The 23,571-nt window shown below is 36.1% G+C and overlaps 2 protein-coding genes across 2 annotated transcripts; both read left to right on the top strand.

The window, feature by feature from the left end:
* The first annotated feature begins 3,332 nt into the window (after nucleotides 1-3,332).
* LOC147861405 (T-complex protein 1 subunit epsilon) lies at nucleotides 3,333-7,662 on the top strand. The gene is made up of 9 exons (XM_087322331.1): nucleotides 3,333-3,579; nucleotides 4,929-5,247; nucleotides 5,388-5,736; nucleotides 5,826-5,958; nucleotides 6,076-6,128; nucleotides 6,204-6,306; nucleotides 6,580-6,746; nucleotides 7,157-7,270; nucleotides 7,363-7,662. The coding sequence occupies exons 1-9, from the start codon at nucleotides 3,381-3,383 to the stop codon at nucleotides 7,531-7,533; spliced, it is 1,608 nt and encodes a 535-aa protein (XP_087178457.1). The 5' UTR covers nucleotides 3,333-3,380; the 3' UTR covers nucleotides 7,534-7,662.
* A 3,114-nt stretch (nucleotides 7,663-10,776) lies between these two features.
* LOC147861404 (bifunctional aspartokinase/homoserine dehydrogenase 1, chloroplastic-like) lies at nucleotides 10,777-22,627 on the top strand. The gene is made up of 20 exons (XM_087322372.1): nucleotides 10,777-10,782; nucleotides 10,868-10,924; nucleotides 12,704-13,062; nucleotides 13,794-13,864; nucleotides 14,031-14,411; nucleotides 16,191-16,279; nucleotides 16,390-16,693; nucleotides 17,109-17,161; nucleotides 17,256-17,485; nucleotides 17,568-17,655; nucleotides 17,734-17,847; nucleotides 17,937-18,035; nucleotides 18,150-18,344; nucleotides 18,435-18,517; nucleotides 18,901-19,126; nucleotides 19,252-19,397; nucleotides 19,505-19,640; nucleotides 19,730-19,813; nucleotides 21,836-21,928; nucleotides 22,165-22,627. The coding sequence occupies exons 1-20, from the start codon at nucleotides 10,777-10,779 to the stop codon at nucleotides 22,408-22,410; spliced, it is 3,060 nt and encodes a 1,019-aa protein (XP_087178498.1). The 3' UTR covers nucleotides 22,411-22,627.
* Nucleotides 22,628-23,571: the final 944 nt, after the last annotated feature.

Genomic DNA, 23,571 nt, shown 5'->3' with positions numbered 1-23,571 from the left:
CCTGGAAGTTCGTCTATTTACCAGAATGCCCCTGGAAGTTCCAAATTTACCAAACTACCCCTATGTCCAAAAAAATATACTTTATAGGGAAAAATACCAGGATGCCCCTGAAAGTTCGTCTATTTACCCGAATGCCCCTAAAAGTTCTAAATTTACCAAACTACCCCTATGTCCAAAAAATTACACTTTATAAAGTAATTATACACTCAAATCTACAAGCCCTATTTATCAAAGATGGAAGAAATGGACCCGAATTAGCCCTATTTACCAAAGATTTGAGTGTATAATTACTTTATAAAGTGTAATTTTCTGGACATAGGGGTAGTTCGGTAAATTTGGAACTTCCAGGGGCATTCTGGTAAATAGACGAACTTCCAGGGGTATCCTGGTACTTTTCCCTACTTTATAAAGTAAGTACAAAGAACCCAAAGAATCTCTTAAGTAAAGAAATTTGTGTTTAAAGGGTATTCTGGTAAATAGGGCTTTGTAGATTTGAGTGTATAATTACTTTATAAAGTGTATTTTTTTGGACATATGGGGTAGTTTGGTAAATTTGGAACTTCCAAGGGCATTCTGGTAAATAGGCAAACTTCCAGGGGTATCCTGGTACTTTTCCCTAAAAAAAATCCCAACTTTTTCTTCCCTGTTCTAATTTTGATAAAGCCCAACCCCAACAGCCATCGTTCAGGCCCTCCTTGCTACTATAATCGCTCCCACACTGTTGCAATCCATGTCACTCACCGCGTTTCTTTCTTATGTCCAGTTTTTGGTGTCTATGCTATGAATACAGAGAGAAAGAAGAGAAGGGAGGTCTTGTGCATAGTTTAGATGGCTTGATTCTCTACCTATTTTAGATGGTAATTGTTTAGAGATTGTGCGTGATGTCGTTAGTTTGAATTGTGGCATGTGGTTCAGGAGAAACGATCCACGTACTTGGTTGAGATAGTGCTACAAAAATACCTAAGAGTAGGGAGCTATCAATCGATTAATAGTTTTTCTCTTATGTGAGTCCACATAACGAGCTATTAATTGATTAATAACTTTCCCTTCATGTGAGTCCACATAATGAGCTATTAACCGATTAATAGATTTCCCCTAATGTGAATCCACATAATGAGCTATTAATCAATTAATAGCTTTCCCCTAATGTAAGTCCACATAATGAGCTATTAATCGATTAATAGTTTTTCCTTTATGTGAGCTCACATAATGAACTATTAATCGATTAATGGCTTTCCCTGATATGAGTCCACATAATGAGCTATTAATTGATTAACCGATTGATAGTTTTCACTCCATTGACCCTCACCCAACCTATGCAATGGTAGGAATGCAAGATCTAAGTTCAATTCATTTTGTGGTTCACATCACTTTTATTGAATGTTGATCATTTTGTTGTTTTTTGAATGTTTAGAATATAGTTTCAATTTGGTTTTATGTAATTTCATCATGAAACAATGAAATTTTTATGATCTCTATTTTGACCTCTTTAAAAAAGCGCACTTAATAGAATGGCACTTTTAAGTGGGCACACACTTAACCAAATGTCTACATATGGATCGTGGATCGTGTTGACATACATATATATATATATATATGTATATATATATATATATATATATATATACATATATATATGTATGTATGTATATATATATTTAGAGATCATACAATTCGCTTAATCTCTCAAATCCGTGGCGTTTAGACAAATTAGATAGATTAATATATGTTGCCCGGTGGATTCTGCCTATGACATTGGCCACGATCATGAATATGGGTGAATTTGGGTTACCCACTTGAAATAAACAAAGAAAAGGCTCCAAGTTCCCATAAGGTTCAAGATAATTAATCGGCGTGATGAATGAAGTGGCTTTTACAATTGGTCATGATTCTTTCATGTGGTTCAACAATACATGTATAAGATGAGTGATGGTTACACCACTACTACTGTGGTTTTAGCCATGCTAAGGATTAAGCCACTTTGTTCATAGAAAATATATGTTGTGTCTATGATCGTTTATAATCTTAACTTAGAACATCCCAAAAGAATTAAATCTCCATGACATTTGCATATGTGAGCCATCATTCCCATTCCTATAGCCTTCTAATTGTGACAAAGGTGTGCTTGACCAAAGGGCAATATAAAACGTTAAAGGGCTTTTAGCTAGTTTGGCCATAGTTATACATGACAAATTTGTGCTTGACCAAAGGGTAATGTAAAACTTTAAAGGTCAATTGGGGCATAATTGCGTGAAATGTTCAATGATCACGAGCTTGGTTTATCGATGCAACATGTAGTTTGGGAGAAGTGTCTCAACAAATATATGTGGAAGTGAGGAATTGAACATGCAACCTCTAGCCTAAAAATGTCACCATTAGAGGAAGCTCATTACACAAATATATAAAAAAACACAACTTTATAAGATCCACCCGTGTTTCGATCAAGACAACAACATCAACCAACAAAGAAGAGATCAAAGAAAAGAGAGGTTGCAAAAATATTTAAGCGAAGTTTTGAACAAGGATTACATGTTTGGTTTTGTCTTCTCGTTTAATCCTCGAGCTTTCTAACCTTAGATGCTAGTTTCTTTCTCTCTTCAACTCACCCACCCTAGTTGTTTGGTGTAAGCGTTCAAGTTCAAATATTGACTTTCATCCATATTTGTTAAGTAAAATATAAAATACATGGTAATCTCGTACGGTGGGAGCTATGCTTACTAGCATCGAAAATTGGAAGATTAATGGCAGTTTGTGGAAAGATTGAAAGTCCAAAGATTGTTTGGAGGTTTCTCTCTCTCTCTCTCTCTCAAGGATGAAGCGCCTTTTGGTCATATTATGGTTCAAATTCATCCATCTCGTAAAGGAAATAAGTTTTGGACGATTATTGGGATGAATATCCGTCCCGTCCATCGAATACTCACGACACTCCATCAATATTTGGGAGAAGTGATATACGTCTCAACAAATATACGTGGAAGTGAGGATTTGAACATATTGGCCTATGGGTCCATATTGGCCTCTCTATGGACGCTAAAAACATATCTATCTATCTCTCCTTTTGTCTGCCACCAATGCGCCTCCTCAACTCTAATGATTCATCGAATTGCTCTTGCTCTGAAATGCATCAAACATGTGTGTGTGTGTGTGGGTTGTGAATGAATCAGAATAACTATGTAATTCAGTTTTCTTTGGTTTCACACTTGGGCCCCTGCTCCCCCCCAAAAACAAAAAAAAAACTTTCTTGAACCCTACTCCTCTCCACCTCCATCTCCATCTCCTTCTTCTTCTTCTTCTTCTTCTTCTTCTTTCTCTCTGCACTCACAGTGCCAGAGCCAGAGAGAGAGAGAGAGAGAGAGAGAGAGAGAGAGAGAGAGAGAGAAATGGCGCTAGCTTTCGACGAGTTCGGGAGGCCTTTCATCATCATCAAAGAACAAGAGCAGAAGTCGCGGGTTCGTGGTTTGGATGCTCAGAAAGCTAACATCATGGCTGCCAAATCTGTTGCAAGAATCCTGCGAACTTCTCTTGGCCCCAAAGGAATGGACAAAATGCTTCAGAGCCCTGATGGAGATGTCACCATCAGTAAGCTTCGTTTTCTTCGTGATCCATGCAGTACATGTAGATTTACACAATGTTGCATTTCTTTGTCTTTTGCGTCTGGTTCGAGTAAGATTTCTATGATCATATGCCTGAGCTACTTGGATTATTTAAGCTCTCCATTTGATCACGTGTTTAAGCTATTTTATTTTTATTTTTGGTTGACCTTCCTATAGTTAATGTCTGCTTTTTTATGTTTCTTTGTTCACATATCTTAGGTTACGCTTATCTTGGTTTAAGATTTCTTTTGATATTTCCTAATCTTAACATGAGATTAATTTCGTATTTGTTCAAGCTTTCTAATTTCATCACGAGATTAATTTCATATTTGTTTATGCTTTCTTTGGTCTTTCACTTACTGATTCACAAAAAGTAGCTTTCTTTTTATGTTTTCATTGCCAACTTTTGGTAAAATTTCTTTGATCTCAGCTTTCTTCAAGCGGATGTGTTAGTTCTCTTTGATAATTGTTTAAGATGATTTAATTTAACAAGTTTTATTTTTATATTTCCTCTCTGATTCCGTTTTCTTTTTATTACAAAAACTGCTTTTAATGAGTTTCTGCAGTATTGTTTGGTTCCTGATTTATTGTTATAGGATGTTTATTGCTTGTTTATGCTTCCACAAATCTTGGATGATTCGTTTTGAACTTAGAGATAATGCCATTTGTTTTCAAGTAGTTTTGGATGCGGAACTTGTTCGTTCACTAATCCTGTACTGTAATCTTCAACACTGATCTTAGAAATATCACACTCGTGCTCCAGCAATATTTGATTAGCTCACCTTTTTATCCAAAGAAACTATTTATTCCAAAAGTCCTGAATGATTCATTTGGACGTTAGATACAGCACAGCCAATACTTTTCTGTCCAATTCCCATCGCAAAAAATTGAGTGAAATTTTTATATTTCTTACTGAGGTGTCAAGGCAAAATAGGTAGATGTTTATTATTAGCATGCATATCTGAATCCACATTTATGTACTATGATGTTTCCAAAGGCATTACTTCTGCAAACTAGCTTACAATTTGAAACTACACAATATCCATATCTGTGTATTACGAGATTCCTAAAGACAGCTACTCTAGTGGGGGTATTTATAAATGATCCACATGGAATTTTATGGGCAATTAAACCTGAGTTGTGAACTTCTAATATTGAATGTGGAATTATATATTATTCGTGTACAAAATAAATAAATAATATACATTTCAAGTGTTGAGTTTCGCCATCTTAGAAACTAACATTCAAATCTCAGTATCTTTCTTTTGATAATATGACTAGTGGATCATTAGGCTTTCCGATTTTGATTTTGCTGTGACATTCTATTACCCTCAGCCAATGATGGTGCCACTATCTTGGAGCAAATGGATGTAGAGAACCAAATAGGAAAGTTGATGGTAGAATTATCAAGGAGTCAAGATTATGAAATTGGTGATGGAACGACTGGAGTTGTAGTAACAGCTGGTGCATTGCTCGAGCAAGCGGAGCTGTTATTGGATAGAGGAATTCACCCTATACGAATTGCAGAGGGCTACGAGATGGCTTCAAAGGTAGCTGTTGAGCATCTATCCAAGATTGCCCAGAAGTTTGAATTCAGCGCATCCAATATGGAGCCTCTTGTGCAGACATGCATGACGACACTTTCGTCCAAAATGTAAGTGTTTATGTCTCTTTTACTTTATCAATTTCTAGCAGATATCCTTACGTTTATTTAATGATTAATATATATACATCTTCAATTTTACATGATATCTACTAGAAAGTGAAGTTCATATCTCGTAAATTGTTTAATAGAGTCAATCGATGTAAACGAATGCTAGCTGAAATAGCTGTCAAAGCAGTGCTATCAGTGGCTGATCTTGAAAGAAAGGATGTAAATCTTGACTTAATTAAAGTTGAAGGCAAGGTTGGAGGCAAGCTTGAAGACACAGAACTTGTGGCTGGTATTGTTGTTGACAAGGACATGAGTCATCCTCAAATGCCAAAGAGTATTGAAAACGCAAAAATTGCTATCTTAACCTGTCCCTTCGAGCCTCCGAAGCCGAAGACAAAACATAAGGTGGATATTGACACTGTTGAGAAGTTTGAATCATTACAGGGACAAGAGAAGAAGTATTTTGATGAGATGGTGCAGCTGTGCAAGGTAGGTTAACCTAGAATCTTTGAGCAAGGTTTATACTTCTTACGGTTTCCTAATGATATAACCTTATTTGGAGATTTTATATACTTTAGGATGCTGGTGCAACCTTAGTTATCTGTCAATGGGGTTTTGATGATGAAGCAAATCATTTGTTGATGCACCGTGGGCTGCCAGCTGTCCGTTGGGTAGGAGGAGTTGAATTGGAACTTATTGCAATTGCTACAGGCATATTTTTTTTTCCCTTCAGCTTATTGGTGCATAGATGTATTTATGTTTCCTTTTAGCATGAGCATATTGTAATTTCTATCTATTGTAATAAATTTTGGTGGTTTATTAATATAGGAGGAAGAATTGTTCCAAGGTTTCAGGAACTTACTCCAGATAAGCTTGGGAAGGTGAAATTCTTATCTCTAGCATAGCTTTGGGCTTCTTTCCTTCTCTTTTTTTGCATACTAATGATATGGATTTAGGCTGGATTGGTGAGGGAGAAATCGTTTGGAACCACCAAAGATCGAATGCTGTACATTGAACAGTGTGCCAACTCTAAAGCAGTTACCATTTTTATAAGAGGAGGTAAGTACAGTGAAAATACATTATTTTTGAAGCATTGCTACATAATTGTCATAAATCAAACCGTGCAGTTGACCAGTATGTGCTTATTTCTCTGCTCAAATATCTTGCGTCCTGTGCTTGATTAAAGTTATTAAAATTATGCACTGGTCTAATATAACCAATTCTGGGCATAAGTTTTTTATGGAATAATTATAATGGCTAATTTGCATCTATAATTGACATTGAATACCTTGTTGTGCTTAGACTTCTTCAATATTGTGTGTTTTTGTGCAGGCAATAAGATGATTATAGAGGAAACGAAACGTAGTATACATGATGCACTCTGTGTTGCCCGTAATCTAATCCGTAATAATGCAATCGTTTATGGAGGAGGTTCGGCTGAAATTTCCTGCTCACTTGTTATTGATGCAGCTGCTGACAAGATTCCAGGAGTTGAGCAGGTATGATCTCTAATCAGCCTTCTTGTTAGCATTGCCTTGTAAATGATCATGCTGTTTACTTGTGGTCAAAGTATGTCCAATGTTGGTGCCATTTTTTAGGAACAAATATAAAGTGTACATAATCTCAAACTAAATCAAATATTTTTTATAATGACTGTCATTGATCAAGCCTTTAACCACCAACCTTAATGTTGCAAAGTACAAGCACTACCAATATACATAATGTTTACATATATGAGCATTAGAGTTTTACTAAGTTAAACACTTTGAATCTATAAGCATAACTTATGCCTACATCTAAAGTCGTTGGAGCCTGGTATGATGTATAATTTTTCAGTAGAATTGTTTTCTGGTGAACAAATTGATTTTTTTGTGAGCATATTTATCAGTGCAGTTGTTGTCTCTTGTAGTATGCGATGCGTGCCTTTGCTGAGGCATTAGATGCAGTTCCAATGGCGCTTGCTGAAAATAGTGGGCTCCCACCCATTGATACTTTGACCGTTGTAAAGGCACAACAAGTCAAGGTAATTAATAGCTTGTTCTCTAAATTTTCTTTTTCTAATGAAATATGAGATTACAATCTGATAGGTATGCTTCGTGCATGTAAATTATTCAGGAAAATAATCCTCACTTGGGCATTGATTGTAACAATACTGGAACAAATGATATGAAAGAGCAAAATGTATTTGAGACTTTGATTGGGAAGCAGCAACAATTGTTACTGGCCACACAAGTTGTGAAAATGATATTAAAGATCGATGATGTGATCACACCAGCTGGTTATTGAGAATAGTCTCATAAGAAAAGAAAAACATTGTCATAGTACTTTGTATTACAAGGATTGTGAATGTTGAAAAGATAAGAGTATATGAGAAAAAGTACATTCATTTACTAAAATGATATGTCAATTTTTGAATGTGTTGCTGGGATTTTTTATTCAGGGTTGACAGATCTATGAAATTTCTAGGGAGATTGTTTTAAGTTTTTGGCTCATAAATACATAAAAAGCGAGGTATTCTTGAAAACTCAGCTGATTACAGTACCATTTTGTCATGTTCTTTACTTTAGCCACATGCTTATGAATTCTCAACAAGTCATGAAGTTTAATGGGTCTCAGCACGGTTGTGATGAGCATAATTGAGTATGGTATGGCTGCGTTGACCACATTTAGTATATTCTTGACGTTGTTTCATCAAGAATGGGATATACTTCATCTCCCAACCCTCAATGCCATATAACAAGACTTGGATTGCTGAAGGATTGAAATAGTTGACCTTTGTTTGCCATCTCTAAAGGTTGTTGAGATTGTATATGGATTTAAAGATGTGGTAGCTCGTGTGGGAGCACGAGGTGTTGGAGGCACAACCTCTAGAGTCTAGAGCATAACAAGCAAGTTAAATACAAGATAAGATGCAAGTGAATCATCACAGTATCAAAGGTGTATCAATGATTGATAGTGCATAACTCATCATCTCAAGATTAAGTGTAGATGGTACCAAACCCAACCATCACAAAAAGCACTAATAGAGCATAACATTGTAATCCCTTCTCATATCTTAAGTAACATAGGTCATATCCAAAGAGTAATTGATAAGGGAAAAGAAAGGCTTTGATTGGATTGATTTCTACTCCTATGGGTTTTGGAGAATGGGAAATCTTTGGAGAGGTTTGATGTTTATGTGAATCTAATCTAATGCTAACACTACATAAAACATTTTTCCTTCTCAAACTACCAATTAACACTACTTCATTGCAAGAAATGAAACTTGTTTAGTATAACACATAGTGCGAGACCCAATACCTACAAAAGGGGCGGATTAATCTCTATTTCAATGCCTTGTATACACAAGTATTAGACAATTATTTTTTACTTTGACATCTATTAGAGCTGTGGAAATTTATCAATTTCTTTAATGGGTTCAAAGCTATTGGAACTTAGTTTGTGCTTGTTTATACTTGAGAATAGAAATAATATTCTTGCAAATGTGAGAGTTGTTCTCATTTCCATTATTACTTTGTATCAACCAACCAAAACCTTGGGATTGAATTTATATAATTCATGGGTTTCTCACAATTCCAAAAATGAGACCCAATTAGCGCGCACGCACGCACGCACAGAGTCTTTTCTTTTAATTTTTATTGTAATTAGCTTAGCCTAGTGGTAAGTCACTTACATTGCTATCACCCCCTGAATCTTAGGTTCAAAATCCTATTTCCTCACATCTCTATTACCCCATAGATCTCTCTCTCTCTCTCTCTCTCACACACACACACACACACACAGAGTCACTCACACACACACACACACACACACACACTCACACACACACTCACACACTCACTCACACACACGCACACACGCACACACACACACTCTCTCTATTACGGAGTAGAAAGGATTAAGAAGATAAGGGAATGTGAGCTACGTCGACTAGAAGTTATGGTTGGGGTAACTTTTACATTGGGGCCATGGGCCACATCCACATCGAAACCCTTTGACCTCCCGCTTCTCTTCGAGAGACTTGGATGGAAATGAAATTAGGCCTAGTATAACATCATTTTCATTGTAGAACATGTTTGTTATTTTATTTTACTAGAACTATTTAGCTTAAAACTCTATTTTTATTTTTATTTTTTACTTTAGATGAATGGGTAAATATCCCATTTTTTGTTGTAAACCATTTGTCTCATGGGCCAATTTTGGCCTTAGAAGACGTTACTCTCTCTCTCTCTCTCTCTCTCTCTCTCTCTCTCTCTCTCTATTTGAAACTTCCATAGTCAATAATCGGATACAATCAATTTATGGGGATTTTCAAGTTGGTAGGCTCACCAATAGATAATAGAAATTGGATGTTTTATCCATCAGGACTAAAGATCCTCTAGTTTATATAGGCCCTACTAACATTGCTCTTTAAGATTTTAATAATCTTGACATAATATCGCAGCATGGCATATCTAGAATGACTCTGTATTATTGCGTTGTTGAAAATAGAATATTTATCTTGAGATTGAAAATAAGACATTTCCCTTAGGAATCTAACCAGATTGATTTTTTGACAAACTAGTGTAGCAAAACATCACATCCTTCATGGGAGCAAAGTTTGTGATCCATCTGATTGCTAAATAAATCAGAATTGGAATTTTATTTTAGTTCATATTTGGAAATAATTTTATTCGACACTAAGCAATTCTTTCTTACTCTTAAGGAAATCATACCTTTCCTTTCAAAGTATTCACAAATTTAGTTATTTTGACAACGGGGAACATTAATATATACTTTGTATTTGATACAGAACAATGTTGAAATATTTCAGTAGATAAAGAGGCTTGGACAATGTAAGAATGCATAATACTGAAAAAAGAAGTTAGGACAAGAGAGCTTTACTGGAAATTCAAGATACTAAACACCTTGAATGTGATACCTCCGTCTCATTACGAAATTCCTTTAAAATGTTAAGATATATTTTGGATGTTTTGTATTGATGGAATCATTCTTGAATCTCAATCTTAGGCTATGCAATGATTAAGTTTTGGTTATATATATATAATTGTTAGGGTGTATATGGAGCCAAGACTTGTTTTATGCAATAATTCAGGTCACCGACTCGCCACTTATCATAAGGAATTCTTCTAGATATGTTTCTACATGATCATGTCATAGAAATATCTTCCGTACACCATTGTGGCTTACAATTTAGGAAAAGTGAAACAAATACCTTGGATTAATAGCTTTATAAACGTCTCACATGTTTCCAACAATACATTTCACTTATGTACACATCATATTTTAATTTTGATATGCTAGTTACTTAAATGCAAGCAAACACAAATAACATTTTAATTGTTGTTATGGCCTTTCATATTGTGATTTTTCAATGCATTGAGTTATGAATGCAAAATTGTAAAGTCATTTGCTAGGAGGAAAACATGAAATGGGTTTGTAAATTTGCTCTTTTAGGGAAAAAGTGTTAGCACATACCTCTTGAACTAAAAACACATTTCCTTTCTATAGAAAATAAAGTTTCCATACATGAAGGTGAGTTTTTAAAGCCAAATTTGACGAAAAAATCATTGGATAACAAATTATTTGTTTCTTTAAAATTCAAAAAAAAAATCAACAGCTTCTTAGAAAATCTAGACAGAGATTGGGTGGTGAAATTAAAACCCTAGACCTTGAGGTATGCTTCCGATCATGGGGAGTATGTACCAAGGTGTATGAGCAACTTGTTGGAAACCAAGTGTCAAAATTTAACAATTGATGTTATTGAATACCTTGTCTAATGATTCTTGGACTAGTTTTATTGTCCATATGTTGATAGGAAACTCATATTGTATTGGCCTCTTGGTGGGGACCATAGGGGCATTTACACCAATCCATAATGGATGGAGAGATGCCAAAGAATGAAAAAATGTTGGTGTATTCTACTCTATTTTGGAGAAACAGTTCTTGAAATGTGTCCAACGAAGTATATCTTCTTTCAAAGAAGAAACTCGATACAAAAGCAAAACTCTTGATTGTGTGTCACCCCTAACAATGATTCGTTCTTTGATTTTTCAACATCGGTTAGGCCAGACTTCCCCTAAGCTTCTTGCTTATCTTTGGCCTTATGGGTATCATCTTAAGGTTTGATGGAAGCTCACACCTAATTATTGATTAAACCAACAACCATTATTACTAAAGTTGTTCTCTACTGATGTACCTTGCTAATCATAACCATCCATATTGCGGCCAAAGATACAATTGTCTAGGACCTAATGAGCATATATCTATAACAAGGGTGAAACACCATTTCATCACATTTACTCTACGTATTTTGTAATCATATTTCTCCTAAAACAATTGTCCATGAACCAATAGGGCATTTTTTTGTTGTCATATTGACCAATTAATGTGATGTTACCCTACCAACATGAACCAACCCTTAAATCCCCAAGCATCCCCTACCAACATTTCATATACTATATACAATTGTCCGCTACATTAGGTTGATTAACGTAAATGTCCACACATGTTACTATATCGGCAAACTTCATCACGAGCAAATGATAAACTCTCCTCTGCGTGTATGGCCTCTCCAAGCTTTTGAAAGGCACTTGAGACTTTTCAAGATTATGTCGGGGATTGATCACTCACTCACTCACTCTTCTTATCGTAATTACCCTAATGGTAAGTCATTACAATACTTCCTAAATTTCTCACCTCTCTATTACTCCATAGTTAGATATCTCTAAATTTACGAGATGCTATTGTTGAATGTAGGGGTTGAACCTATGACCTCTTGGTCTCCAATGGGCAACCATACCAACAAAGCTATTATACACTTTCTCTCTTTGTTATTGTCTCTTAATTTACTAGATGCCATCGTGGAATGTAGGGGTTGAACCTATGACTTCCTGGTCTCCAATCAGAGACCATACCAACTGAGCCACATTCATCGAGGCTTACATGCTTTCCCTTTTTTTCTTATTATAATTAGCTTACCCTAGTCCTCTTTATTACTTCATAAGTATCTCTTAATTCACTAGATGTCATTGTGGAATGTAGGGGTTGAACCCATGACCTCTCGGTCTCCATTGGGAAACCTTATCAACTGAACCACATCCATCGGGGCAAACTCTGTCTCTGTCTCTATTTCTCTTTTGGTGAAAGCACACAATTATATTAATAAATGTGTGTGAAAAACACTAATTACAATGGGTGTCACAATAGTGTATGGTCGTCACCCACTAACTACGCTACACGAATGGTAGCGGAACATGTTGAATTGGCAATAGGCAAGACGAACACTCCACTCCACTCCATTGAGGAAAGAATTTCAATAACGAAAATTGCCACATTAGTACTCCCTTCTAACTTTTGCAGATATATGCTTTCTCTCTCTCTCTCTCTCTCTCTCTCTCTCTCTTCTTGTACATCTTGGGGATTGTCAATTGTTTTTGTATGGGGGCATACATAGAGTCTCATAAACATTATCACATGTGAAGGAGCCATTGAGCCCACATTCCCTGCTCCATCACCATCACCATCACCATCACCATCACCATCACCCCCTTCCCCTCCTCCTTATCACAGAACCTTTCCAAAACACATATCAATTTCAGTGGGAAATCTTGCCCCAATTGTTGTTTTTGTTTCTGTTCTGGAGAGGATGAGTTTGCCCTGCTCCCCTCCATCGATGATGTCCGCGAATCTTCTTCGGAAGCAGGCTACTCAGAGTCCTTGCACCAACAATGTATCTCTGTTCTCTCCACATTCTGTTGTAGATGGGGTTAAAGCCTTGTCTGGACCGAGGTTCCATGGAACCTTCTCGACAAGGTAAGAGAGTACTTTTCTTTATTATCTGTGCCAAAAAAACCATATATTGTTGCTTATTCCCATAATCATTTGTGTCACTTATTTTTTTATTGCTCCTTGATGTAAAAATTAATGAGAAAGGAGCATGAGAAATGCTCACATAATCGCTTGCTTTGGGTTGATACATTCTTTGTGTGTTTGTTTGAGGCCTTTGTTTTCCATTATGAGAATACATTTAGATGATAATGAACGGGAAGAGGGTATGAGAAAAAATTCACATAATTATTTGCGTTGATCAATATGTTTCCTCCATATAAAAACTATGAAATATGCATGATTATAGAGGATATTATGTCCACGCACACACATGGTTTCTAACTGTATACATTCACAATGAGATATGCCCTTGTGGGTGCATCTACATACCTTGAATTTATCTATGTTCGTTTAAGATGGAATGGAATGATATACTTGCATTAGCATTTGGGAACATACACTAGGTATATGTATAGAGGTCTACTAATTCAGGTACATAAACATTTGGATTTACTGCATATACATATATCATGTTTGCTTTTGTTATAGGACATCAAGTTCATGTTGTCTTGTAATTAACACATTCATTGATGTTGACATGCATTTACACCAGTAACTACATGTATCATTATTTCCATTAATACTGGGGTTTCCCACATGCATTTGTTATTTTTTATGCGTGTCATATGATAACTGTTTGTGCTTTGACATACCAGTTTCAAGAACCATTGTTGCAGAATTAGATATGGAAGACCATCGTCCACTAAATTTCAAGCTACCCTTGCAGGTATGAATGTTGAATAATTCCTCTGGTTGTCTCACTCACTTAATTGTTTTGAAGCTGGCAGTTTCCAGATTTTCAGAGCATATGTGTGTTTATGTGTCTTTGATTCCCTTCACGCAACCCCATTTACTGATTTCTTTCCTTCTGTCCCTCTCTTGCTCAAATTCAGATATTGTAACTCAAGGCCAGAATTCCGAAACAATAACTTTACCAAGAGGTGACACTTGGTCAGTACACAAGTTTGGAGGCACATGCGTGGGCACATGGGAACGAATATGGAATGTATCGGGTATAATTGCTGATGATCCTTCACTTCGGAAAGTTGTGATTGTTTCTGCTATGTCGAAGGTCACAGATCTTATGTACAGTCTCCTTGACAAAGCTGAATCGAAGGATAAATCTTATGAAGCTGATTTAGCTATAATATATGAGAAGCATAGAGATACTGCAGTCTCACTTTTGGTCGAAGGCTCAGATCTAGAAGATTTCCTGAAAAATCTGGAGGCAGATATTCAAAACCTTAAAGCTTTATTGCAGGCAATCTATATCGGTATGATCTTTTAACTAGATTTTTTTCTGACTCCTGTCAGATTTTGTTGCGGTAGCTAATAGTCCAATTGCATGTACAACGTCCTACTGCCAGCTGAGATCTATTCTATACACAATTTCCTTAAATGACCATAATTTCTTGTAATAGTGAGTATCACAACTGTTTGAAAGTAATTGAGTTTGGCTTTTGTTAGTTGATGCATTTTACCCTAAAAACATATGTATGATCATCTTATTTTCTCTTTGAACTTGTCCCAAGACATATACATTGTTGACTTATTTAAGTTTTTCATGTGAAAATGTCAAATCTCTTTTGTTACCATTCAGAGATGTGGTTGTCTTTTTTTATTAAGAGTAACATCAAGCTTAGTTGTTCTTTCTGGTACGTTTAGGAAACATTGGTGATATATTTTGTTCTCCTGTTCAACATTCAGCCAGTCCGTTTCCAACATGTGGGCATGTGCCCATCAGTGTGATGGCGTACCTCACTATCTTAGATTTGAGTTTCCAGATGTGAGCGTGGGCATTGGCCAGGTGTCCTCGGTAACAATAGTGTGCAGTAGTATTAATGCCTCTGTGATAGTACTCAAATTTAGGTCTATGTTGGACAGTTTCTATTTCATGTTTACTAAGTTTCTCAAATCCAATATTATTGAAGCTGTGAACTACTTCAATGGCCTCCTCTTCATAGAACATTACCGGCTGCTGCATTTCAGGTTTGACATGCTTACCGTGATGATGTTGGTCTTAGCTATGTTGACTGCTGGGTCACTATTTCCACAGAAATTATGCACTGTATCTAAAAGCTTTTATGCAGTCTCAGATGAGAGTATACCAAAAGCACAATGTTTGCGAAATTCAAAAGCAATTATGAAATGCCCAATGACTGATTTTTCCTCTTGTTCTGCTAGGGGTTCTTTAATGAACTCGTCTAGTTGCTCAATTCATAGACTGAATGGAATATGTGGCAGAGGGCATCATTTTTCACTTCCATGATTTTTATGGACTCTCAAGGAAAGATTTCGTTTGTCTTCAGCCTGCATCTTCCTTGTTTGTATAATTGGACCACCATCCTTGCTTTTATGCATGTTCAAATTGTGGCAGAATCCTTCTTGAAATTTTAAAATCACCAAAAGGTCGCCTTTATGCCACCTCCTCCATCATGATTCATTGACAAACGAGATAACCAATAATGATGTGTTTGAGTTGGAAACCTGCTTGTCTGAAGCTCTCTTGTTCTGTTCTTTTGGCCCATTCACTAAGTTGATGTTACATCTAGAAGTTTAGCTGTACAATATCCCAACTTGATTGTGCGATATTTTATGTGCTGATTTCTATCCCCCTCCTTTGTCTTGTGTCTTTAGCCATCTGGAGAAAAACCTTGTGCTATTTCCTGGTTGCATGCTTGTGTCCATACTTTAGCTACTGTGTCAGTCTGAGCATACATAAAGTCTATCTGGACCTTTTCTATTTTGATGTTTTGATGTTTTACATTTACATGTACACATACACTTACACGTGTACCCTTATATGTTCAAATGTTAGTATTTAGAATCATATGTAGGCAATGCAAATAGGTATGTATATATACATGTGTCTATATGTATACAGTATACATATATATACAGACGTCTATCCATCTATCTATATATACTTGTTCAAATATCAGGAGCTAGTTTGTTCCTGAAATTTTCTTGTGTATCTCAGAGTTGCTTAATGACGTTTACTGCTTTTGTATCTATATTTCTGAATATTGAGATGTAAATTTGTGGTCATGCAGCTGGATACTGTACTGAGTCTTTCTCTGATTTAATTGTTGGTCATGGTGAGCTTTGGTCTGCTCAAATTCTTTCTGCTACAGTGCGAAAGGTATGCTCATGAAGTTCTGAGTAACCTGATGTTTGAATATTCAAATTAAGCAATTGCTATTATGGCCATTGAAAGCTAAAGATATTTTTTGAGTTGTATATTCTATTCAGAGGGGTTTGGGTTGTAGTTGGATGGATGCAAGGGAGGTTCTTATTGTCAATCCTACTTCTACCAACCAAGTAGATCCAGACTTTGATGCATCCAATGAAAGGCTCAATGCTTGGTATAATCAGAATCCACAGGACACCATAATCGTAACGGGGTTCATTGCAAGCACTCCAGATAATGTTCCAACAACTCTAAAGAGAGATGGCAGTGATTTTTCAGCGGCCATTTTTGGTGCATTATTTCAAGCTAAGCAAGTTACTATTTGGACTGATGTTGATGGTGTATACAGTGCAGACCCAAGAAAAGGTACTAAATTTTTTCTTTCTTATTAATTAAGTTTACTAATATTTTCTCAGCCTATTAAGTTAAGACATAAGGCTCTCATAGGGAAGTAAACATGACCAGGTAGATGCACTTCGTATTGTAGTAACTGTACCCTTCTGCCTTTTGATACTTAATAATATTTAAAGAGAGGTTGCACAATCTTTGGCCTCCAGTAGATCCCATAAGCGGGTTTGAGTCATAGATCCCAGTATTATGATATTTTTATCTGTTATTTGGGACATGATGTTGCCCTTGTTAAGAAGTCTGGTGAAATGTGAATTGATAATGTGTATTTTTCTGACGGTTAAAATTTCTCCAGGCCTCTTTGTTAGATTTTCCATTGTAGTGTGTTGTATTATTCTCTAGGTTGAATTTTAATGTTACAATATCTTGGCAGTTAGTGAAGCAGTAATCCTGAGCACACTCTCATATCAAGAAGCATGGGAGATGGTAAGTCTGCAGCATGCTAGGTGGCTTTGTCTTTGTTATTTCTTTGGTATTAAACTTCACAAGAGGTTACAATCTTACACACTTTCTTTTAAAGTCTTATTTTGGAGCCAATGTTCTGCATCCACGAACGATTATTCCAGTGATGAACTATAACATACCTATCACAATAAGAAATGTGTTCAATCTTGCTGCTCCTGGGACAAAGATCTGGCGCCATCCTATGCCGGAAGTTGATGGTGTTCAATCTGATGATGGTCGTGAAGAGTTCTCGACAGTGAAAGCATTTGCTACCATAGATAATGTGGCTCTTGTGAATGTAGAAGGGTAATAATATGATGCATGGTGAAATATGTTTCTATTTGAATGGCATGCTAACTGAATTCTAATATGTCTAATTTATTTTCAGAACGGGGATGGCTGGTGTTCCCGGTACTGCAAGTAAAATCTTTGAAGCTGTTAAAGATACTGGAGCTAATGTAGTTATGATCTCGCAGGTAAGAAAGTTTCTTTATCTTTTTGTATGGAATGTATTCAGAAAGGTTCTTATTGGTATAATCACATTTGTTATGTAGGCAAGCAGTGAGCATTCGGTTTGTTTTGCCGTCCCAGAGAAAGAAGTTAAAGCGGTTGCGAAAGCTCTAAAGGCCAAATTTCAAAGAGCATTGGAAGCTGGGCGACTGTCTAAGGTATTCTTGTATTTATTGCATACCATTTATTTTTATGAATGTTTCTTGGTCTTTAAAAAAGAATTAAATTTATAAAATTCTCCTTGTAGGTGGAAGTAATTCATAGCTGTAGCATTCTGGCAGCAGTTGGTCAGCGCATGGCTAGTACACCTGGAGTTAGTGCGACTGTTTTCAATGCGCTCGCAAAGGTAACTTGTTTCTTTATTATAACTTAAGGCAGTGGGCTGGTAACAACCTGTGCTATCTTGTCAGAGGGTATTGTGCAACTCTAAATCATACTTTGATGCATTGTTGATTTCCAGGCCAATGTTAATGTGAGAGCAATAGCTCAGGGGTGCTCTGAGTACAATCTCACAATTGTCGTTAATCGTGAAGATTCTGTGAAAGCTCTCAAGGCTGTTCATTCAAGATATTATCTATCAAAGACTACAATGGCTGTGGGCATTGTAGGTCCAGGTTTGATTGGTGGGACGCTTATTGAACAACTGAGGAAACAGGTATACTTGCTAATAGCTATACTAGAAATTGTCTCAACAGATAGCTCCTTAGAAAAATGTTTATAAAGATTTTCATGGAATCTTCAACAGGCAGCCACCCTAAAGGAAGAATTCAATATTGATCTTCGTATCATGGGGATAATGGGGTCGAAGACAATGCTTCTGGATGATATGTAAGCTCTTTGTCAATTGATTGAAATCAGTTAATAACACTGAGTTGTGAATCCTTGCCTTTTTGTTTGTATATATACACATCGTATATATGTATCCAAAAAAGGATATGTATACATGGAGGTTTCTCACCGATAGTATGAAATGTTAAAAAAGTATGTGTATGTTCACACATGTATCATCATCTGATCAAATGAGGTATTTTGTTTACGTGTCTATATGCTGTGTTAAGAGACTATTGTCTAGGTACATCTTTTTTTCCTAGAATGTACTAGAGCACAATTGCAGAATAGTGAAATTTGTATAAAATATAGCCGGAGAAACTGCATTGATAATTGGACATTTTAGTCCTGGTGAATTTGAATTTTTTTTATCTGGATAATAGGAGAATCAACATTGATAAGTGGAAGGATATGCTTAAGGAGAAGGGCGAACCAGCAAATATCAACAAATTTACTGATCACCTGCAATCAATTCACTCTATACCAAACACAGTAATTGTGGATTGTACAGCAAGTGCAGATGTAGCAAAACATTATTATTGGTGGATCAAACGGGGAATTCACCTTATTACCCCCAATAAGAAAGCCAATTCTGGACCTTTAGATCAGGTAGCTTACTTGGATGGAGGAGAGGCTTTCCATGAACTTTTATTCATTCTAGTATTATGGATTCAATTCATACAACAGATGTGAGATGTTTGTTTGACTTTTATCTGCTTTACTTTTGCATGAAGTATCTAAGGTTGAGGGCTCTTCAGAGGCAGTCTTATACACATTACTTTTATGAAGCTACAGTTGGGGCTGGACTTCCTATTATCAGCACACTCAGAGGTCTTCTTGAAACCGGTGACAAAATACAGCGTATAGAAGGGATTCTAAGGTTAATTTTATATTTAATTTTCTGGGATGCATCTAGGAAATGCTATACAGTAAAACAATTATAGCTTCGTAGCAGATTTTGAATGATGTTTTTTGAGGTATTTGCAGTGGAACATTGAGCTATATTTTCAACAATTTCAATGGAAATAAGACCTTTAGTCAGATTGTCCTGGAAGCAAAGGCTGCAGGTTATACAGAACCAGATCCTCGTGATGACCTCTCAGGCATGGATGTTGCAAGAAAGGTTAGCTTATATGAACGTAGGTTTACTAGTAATAGAGAGCCCAAAATATTAATACATTTTTGAGAAACGTTTACTGCCAATATTATTAGGTTACGATACTTGCAAGAGAATCAGGGTTGAAGCTGGAACTAGAAAGTGTTCCAATACAGAGCTTAGTACCTGAGCCCTTGCGGGTAAGTAAGCATACCCTTAATCCTATGCTGAAAGCAAGTAATCATATTCGTAATTCTGTGTTGAGAGCAAATTTACCTCTAGTATAACTAAAGAAGAAACTAAATGATCTAGAGAAGAAGGCACTATACGTAAATGTGTCAGTGACCTTTAATGCTGAAAGAAATGTGGTATCTTGTTTAGTACCAGAGCTTTTGAATGTAAGGAAGCCGTCAATCAAATTAGAACTTGTTTTCCAACTTAAATGGCATACAAGACCTAGCTGCTTTAGTTTCTGTAGCTCTTTGAAGCTGCTCATGATCTTTTGATGGATCCAATTCTGGAGAGTGGCAACATGCAATAAGAGGATTTACTATAGCTTGTTCAAGTATTCTGATTGGTAACGTCAAGCTTAACAAATCCCTGATGTGTCAAGCACTCTCCACTGCACTTTTTGTAATATCGCTGATAGTGTCTACAAGATCACAACCTACCAGAAGGATGCACGATGCTGTCTTGATTTCACACCTTAGACATAGAGCCAATACACACGCATTGAGAACCCGCAGGCCCTTCCAATATACACCTCAGAGATTTTCATGCAAGACCACCAGGGAAAAAGTCCGATGTGAGATGACCATGCATTGATTATCAGTCCGTATATCACAAATGAAAAATTACAGTTTTGGAAATGTTTGACTATTTTGATGACTAAGTTTTTTAAAGATTGGTCCACTGTTACAACAAAATGTGGGATTGCAGATACTATTCACCCAAAATCATGTTAAAATAAAAATTTGAAGATTATTTGAAATATCTTGCCTTCCAGGCTTTTATAACATATTAGATTGGATATAATATCGTAATTTAGGCCTTTTCACATTAAGCGGAAACAATGTAGCCACCTGATACAGATGTCTGGAGACAAACCAGTGCAAATATCCATCAAGATCTATAGCTTTATAACTTTATGGCATTTCAATACAAAACAGTGCAAAAACCCATCAAGAGCTATAGCAGCTTCAGTTAGAAACTACCACCAAAATTTTTAATTGTTGTGGATGGAAGCACACAAAAGCCCTATGCTTCTTGAAGACAAGGCCTAGCAATGGGCATGGTTCGGTTTCAAGGCAAAGAAACCAAACCAAACTGAAACCAAACCGTTTATTTAAAACAAAACCAAACCAAACGGTTTATGAACTCTCAGTATTTAAACCAAACCATTTAAGAAAAAGTTAAAACCAAACCATTTACAACCAAACCGTTTAGGGAAAAGGTGAAACCAAACTGAACCATTTAATAAAAAATTTAAACCTAATCACTTAAGTCAAACTATTTAAACATCTAAAGAAACAAAAATAGATTAAATTAAATAAGCATTTAAGTTAATTTTATTAAATCAATAAAAGAAACTTTAATTGAACCATTAAATTAAATAAACATTTAAGTTAAATTAATTAAATCAATAAAAAAACATTAATTAAACCATTACATCAATAAACTATTAAGGTAAAAAAACAAAAGTTAACCAAAAACCTATAAACCCTTAAACCTTTAAACCAAACTTGTAAACCTATAAACCTGAGTTTTAGAACCGAACCGAACTGTTTATTGAGAATCCAAACCAAACCATACCATTAAATTTGTTTGGAACCAATAAACCGTTAAACCATGGCTTAACGGTTCGGTTCGGTTTGAGCCGAAACCGTGTCCATTGCTAACAAGGCACGGAAGAAAAGAAAACCAGCAGTGTATTTCCATATTACCAAAAAGTAATGTATGGATTTTTTCTATCACACCACTATTGCTTTGTTTGTGTGTTGCATTCTTTTGGAGGAAAGAGATGACCAAACAGATCTAGCTTAGTTGTACATTGGAAAATTAGAAGGTCATAAGTTCAACTTCTACATTCCACACTGTCATTGAGTGCGCAGATCTAAATATTCATAAAAATACGGCTTATTACCAGGATATAGCTAGTGTGTGAGAGAGAGAGATGTAAATAAATATGAGTAACATTTAAAAGAGAGCATGTGCATGTACAGGAGGCTTGTTCAACAGAGGACTTTCTGAAGAGACTCCAAGATCATGATGGAGAGATAGAAAAGCTAAGGAAAGAAGCAGAGAGCACCAACGAGGTGACTAAAGTTATCACTGTTTTGGTGATGCAATAATATTAGATTCACTATTGTAGCGGAGATACCCAAATTAAGATTAATGTGACTACGAAATTTATTATATGCCTATTTTAGTTCATCTTACCTTCGAAGCGCTTAGAGATATGTAAAATTTTCCACTCATGTGCTCATGATGCTACATGCTATGCACTATTTTAGTATGGTGGCGTAAATCTGAATGTGTGGAAAATTTGTAGGTTTTACGGTATGTAGGGGTGGTTGATATGATTGCAAAAACTGGAAGTGTGGAGCTCCGGCGATATTCTAAATCACATGCATTTGCACAGCTAGAAGGCAGTGACAACATAATTGCATTCACTACTCTACGATATTTCAAGCAACCACTCATTGTGAGGGGTCCGGGTGCTGGAGCTGAGGTGACTGCTGGAGGCGTGTTTAGTGACCTCTTGCGACTTGCCTCTTACTTGGGGGCTCCTTCTTGATAAGTTTGTTAAATGGTAGTGTGAATGAGACTGTTCCTAGCCATAAATTTGTTTGAAGAATGTTTTATGAGTCAAAACCCTGAGAAAAAACAAGGAATCGGATGCAAAATGTGGCTGGGTGATAATACGAAAATAAACTCTGTTCTCCGTCCAAGTATTTCATTTTTTAATGTGGCATGATTATAAAATTCATGAATAAAAATATCAGTCATCAGAAGGTGCCTTTTATTTTGTCATTCCTTTTCTGCTGGACATGATGTCCATTGGAATGGATTGAGGACATGCTCTTAAGGGCAAGTTTAAAGACTTCCTTCCACATACACATGTTTGAATCTAAGTGATTATATTCACATTTAGTTTATTAAGAAGTGTCCAATAATGAAATATTGCAGTCAGTTTTTTAAAGACTTATATGCTACATGAAAGTTAATTATGACATTATATTTCATGCTGTAGCTCCTAAGATGTTTGGTTCATATGGATAATTTCTTGGATTGAAAGGGTTCTTGCATCACATTTCCATCTCTCTTCATGAGGTGGAAAATCACGTTTCCATCCCATAATGCTCATATTCATGGTGGTAGCCACAAAAAATATATAGTACCCATGTATATTTCAACATTCACTCTCCCCATCCTCAGAACTCCCAACTCAACGCATGGCCTCTTTTTGTGATTAGTGAACTAATCTATGCTCTAATGATATTAGTTAGCATTATTATTAGATGCACAAACTCATTGACAATCTATTACTAAATCCGAATTCCCATTTTCTTCTTGTATAAATGAAAATGATCATAAAGAATGCATACCGACATTGGGTCATACTTGGTGAAATCATAAAAAGACACCATGTAAGACAATATCTGTGAGTACTGGGGTATTCTGGTATTTTTGAGAACATAAAGAGGTATGATGGTGCTTATATTATGAATTGGGGATATTGTGGTGTTTCCCCCTATGGTAATTGTTGTATTGCACATGCTAGAGTTGAGTGGGTGCAACAACATGTCAAGTCACTTTAGGTGTGGACCTTCCCTAGTAATTGTGCTTGAGAATGATGACGAATCTGTTGCATAATGGCTTGGCTTACATGGAGTTCTAAAAACATCGCAACAAAATGTCCTAATTCCTTACGCTATGTCCATAGTTCTCTCTTTGT

The sequence above is a fragment of the Azolla caroliniana genome, unplaced genomic scaffold (assembly GCF_043228905.1).
Source record: "Azolla caroliniana isolate FFs.n. ecotype wild unplaced genomic scaffold, voAzoCaro1.0.p SCAF_7, whole genome shotgun sequence".
In the NCBI taxonomy this organism is placed as follows: Eukaryota; Viridiplantae; Streptophyta; class Polypodiopsida; order Salviniales; family Salviniaceae; genus Azolla; species Azolla caroliniana.
This window is presented reverse-complemented; position numbering and strand designations above follow the sequence as displayed.